Here is a 4,456-nt window from a genome sequence, read left to right on the forward strand (position 1 = left end):
TTTCGAAGATAAAAATCCTTTATTGATTAGCCCATAAACTGACCTAGGTAAATCCATGAACGACGATACGGTGGTGTTACAACGGATATTTCGCTTCTTATTTGCTGTTTAAGGCTGCCTACCTAGTACTAACTACTTGCTTAAATAGTATATTTGTGTTAACAAATTCATTAAATATATAAAATATTAAATTTAGAAATTCAGTTATTAGCTTTTGAAGTCGTCATTTTAACACTAAAAAAAACCCATAAAATTGAAAACTTAACTTTGCCAAAAGTTTGGAAGGAATCTTTGGAGGAGGGAATTTAACAGTGGCAGAACAAATTTTTTTACTAATTGAATTCAGGATATAAAGAATAAACACATGAAAAAGTTAATATGATTTAATCTGTATTATATACACATAAAAATAAATTGACCTTATATATAGAGTATAATATTAGAAAGCTCAAAATGTAGAATCAATATGTTTTCCACAAACGGATGCAACTTAGGATTTGCGTTAGTAATAGGAACAGGATTCCTCTGCAGAAACTTGTATGTTTCCTTGCGAAGAAAGAAAATCCCCCAAGTTTCATTTGGGAAAATGCCAGCAACATAATATTTTCTGTAAATAGGTTCCCAATTTCCTTGTTGGAACGCCTTTCTTTGATATGCATATTCTCTTTCTTATTTTATTACAAAAGTCTCCCAACTTCTTTTGGTAAATTTCTCCCATTTTTCTTTTAACTCTACCATACTTAGTTATCTTTAGAATATTGAACCCAAGTTAGTACTAGGGGAAGAGTTCTCAGGTCGTCGTTTGTCGAAATGACCCCAGAAGCGACGAAGTCTGTGGTCGAAGAGTTAACCAGGGGCCGAAGTCGAGGAGTCAACAAGGGTCGAGGCCAAGGTCGAGTACTTTTGACATAATTATAACGGCTAGTTTCAAGATAGGACATTAAAGAAAATATTCTAGTGGATATTCTCTTTACTTGTGCTATTAGGGATTTTAGGAAAATGTTCCCTATAAATAGAAAAAGACACAATGACAGGTGGAAAGTGATATTCATTTGTAAAAAATACACTTTGACTTTAGAGAGAGAATCAGACTTCATTACAAGCATACAAACATCACATTTTCACTAAGATTCTTGTCTATACTTTTCCACTAGATCTGAGAGTACCTCAGATATTCAAAGGATTGTCCATCAATCATCATTGTCAGAAAGAATATTCACTAATTTCATCCTTTCTTGGGTGACACATTCATTCTATTTACTTAAATGTCATTTATTGCTATTTATTGATATTGAATGCTACATTATTGCCTTTAGTTTCTGGAATATTCATTGCTTACTGCCGCCGTTATCCAACAAATACTTACATAGTATTTGTTGCACTTTTAAGAACTCCATCTCAGGGATAATATTGTTAGCTAAGATTAACCCTCATTTATATAAATTTAATTATTCGAACCAAGATCTACATTTTTTGGTCAAATAATTTGGCACCGTCTGTCGGGATTTCTTAGCTAAATTTTTAGTTTCCTATAGATCTACAATTAATGCAAGTCACTAACGTCAAAAACTCCGAGATCTCCTTTCTTTGTGCATACAAAATCCTACATGGCAGGTAATCAAGGAGAAAGGATCAAAATAACAAGTGACTTCCCAACCAACCTCATGAATGCCATCAACGAAAGCTGTGAAACAGTAGGTGAGGACACGACGCCCAACGCGTCCTCTAGGCGAGAGAGGTCAACTCCCCCCACTGCAACATAATAAAATCCAACGGAAAAGGGGCCTCCACGTCTGCAGAAGAATGGATGCCCCCAGCTGTGAAAAAACTCCTCGAGGCATGGCTGACCGACATGCTAGCAAGCGTCCTCAACAAACCCGCTCCATGCATGACTGCAGAAACCGCAAAGGCTTGCACGATACAACAAACAGACGAGCAGTGCAACCAACCCCTCCCTCCAACAACAGGTATAACTCACAATATTACTGACAATGCAGGTTACAGCGACCTCGTTGCCATTCTAAAGTCACTACGAGACTAGATGAAAGAATACCAAGAACGAGTTGACAAGATACCGGTTCCAAAGCTGCTGCCGAAAAGGGACGTCGGCAGGTTCCAAGAGCAGTTGTACAACGATGATGCAGCCTCGCATGCCATACCAAAGACACTCAAAATGCCACCCTACCTCAGGATATATGACGGAACGACTGATCCTAAAGATAATGTGACTCACTACATCATCGCCGTGAAAGACAACGACCTCGCCAAGGAACAAGTGTCCTCTATTTTGCTGAAGAACTTTGGCGAAACTCTTACGGGAGGGGATTAATATGGTATTCACAGCTACTATCCCGCTCCATAGAAACTTTCGAAGAAATGGCCGATAAGTTCGTAAACGCCCATGCCGGAGCCAAGAAGGCCGAAGCATGAGTAAATGACAAATTTGCTATTAAGCAGTCCTTGGGAGAGGGATTGAGGGACTTCCTCGTCTGGATTAACAGAGTAAGGATGACTCTGCCGAACGTATACGAAGGGATGGCGGTTGCATCTTTCTAGAATGGACTAAGTAGAGATCGTTTAAGAGCAACTAGAAAATTATTGAGCCGATTGATGAAGTATCCTCCAACCACTTGGGACGAAATCAATAATGCTTATTGTACTGAGGTCCGAGCAGACGAGGACGACCTCAACGGACCAACTCACCGATTAACCTCGGTACAAGCCGAATCCAAAAAAAGAACGAAGAGACAGCACTAGAAGAGATCACTCGATTCCGCGACCTAACAGGGAACGGCACCAATCATATGTCAGGATAGCAGCCGCACCCTCCCTCCGCTATGAAAAAGGGCGTCTAGGCCAAGGACAGGGACTCGTCGGAACGAAATAGGTATGCCTCATCTATTATCTGCTCATAATTTTCTTTTGTCGCCTATATAAATAGTCTACGCTCTTGAGAAACTCGGAACAAGGTGAAGTGACCGCCGAAGATGAGGTCAGACCCGAACATCAGAAAATTCGACGCCCTCTGTGAGTTCCACCAGGAACGTCAAAACAAAAGATTGCATCGCCCTCAGACAAGAAATCGTAAACATGTTAATGCAAGGGCACCTCAAAGAGCTGTTAAGCGATAAGGGGAGGATCAACTTTGCCAGAGGACGTGAACATCAAGGCCCGCCAAAGCCGCCATCGCCAGCTTGTACCATCAACATGATCATTGGCGGAGGCGATGATGTCTCTATCAACGGCATAAAGTTCACCACCACTCACAAGCTCAAGCGGTCTATCACCCGCGAATGGTACGGCGGACTCGAAGAAAGTATCATTTTCGACGAGTCGGATGCCGATGGTTTGACTTTCCCTCATAATGATGCCCTCATTATTACTTTACGCATTTTAGATACCGATGTCAAACGCATCATGGAGGGAGATAAAAGCGGTGCATGCATTATCCATCCCCGTGTCATTACCCAAATGAGGCTCGAGGATAAGATAGTATTAGGCTGCATCACGCTAATCGATTTTAATAATGCAGTTGAGCAGATATCTGGGGAAATTACACTTTCCGTCTTGGCCGGCGCGCGTGACTCTGTAGACGACATTCCACATCATGTACCAAGTCACTACGTACAACGCCATAGTGGGACGACCATGGATACACCCCATAAGAGTCTCCTCCAGCCTATACCAAGTAATTAAATTCCCAACACCATGGGGTATATTCAGCATACGCGAGAAACAACGTACATCCCGGGAATGCTACCGCATTGCCTTGGATAGCATGACCCCCTAATAGAAAAAAGACAAAGAAAAACAGGCACAACAATCAACAAGGTCGAGGTCGATTAGCTCGACCACAAAGAACAAGATCGTCTCATTGAACCCGCCTGAAGCCGGCCTTAATAAGCGGAGGGACTAACTGTATGGGTCAAAATCTATCTTTAGAATATTTAAGCCAAGGTAGTACTAGGGGAAGAGTTCTCAGGTCGTCGTTCGTCGAAATGACCCCAAAAGCGACGAAGTCTGTGGTCAAAGAGTTAACTAGGGACCGAAGTCGAGGAGTCAACAAGGGTCGAGGCCGAGGTCGAGTACTTTTGATAGAGTTATAACGGCTAGTTTCAAGATAGGACATAAAAAGAATATTCTAGTGGATATTCTCCGTACTTGTACTATTACGGTTTTTTAGGGTTATGTTCCCTATAAATAGAAAAAGACACAATGATGGGGAAAGGTGATATTCATTTGTAAAAAATACACTTTGACTTTAGAGAGAGAGAATCGGACTTCATTACAAGCATACAAACATCACCTTTTCACTAAGATTCTTGTCTACATTTTTCCGATAGATCCGATTGTAACTCAGATATTCAAAGGATTGACCATCAATCATCATTGTAAGAAAGAATGTTTACTGATTCCATCCTTTCTTGGGTGACACATTCATTATGTTTACTTAAAT

The 4,456-nt window shown here is 41.0% G+C and overlaps 1 protein-coding gene across 1 annotated transcript; it reads left to right on the forward strand.

Moving 5' to 3' along the window:
• Positions 1-3,090: 3,090 nt before the first annotated feature.
• On the forward strand, positions 3,091-3,696 carry LOC107821191 (uncharacterized). The gene has a single exon (XM_016647612.1). The coding sequence runs from the start codon at positions 3,091-3,093 to the stop codon at positions 3,694-3,696; it is 606 nt and encodes a 201-aa protein (XP_016503098.1).
• The last annotated feature ends 760 nt before the right edge of the window (positions 3,697-4,456 follow it).

The sequence above is a fragment of the Nicotiana tabacum genome, chromosome 4, assembly GCF_000715075.1.
Source record: "Nicotiana tabacum cultivar K326 chromosome 4, ASM71507v2, whole genome shotgun sequence".
Classification (NCBI taxonomy): domain Eukaryota; kingdom Viridiplantae; phylum Streptophyta; class Magnoliopsida; order Solanales; family Solanaceae; genus Nicotiana; species Nicotiana tabacum.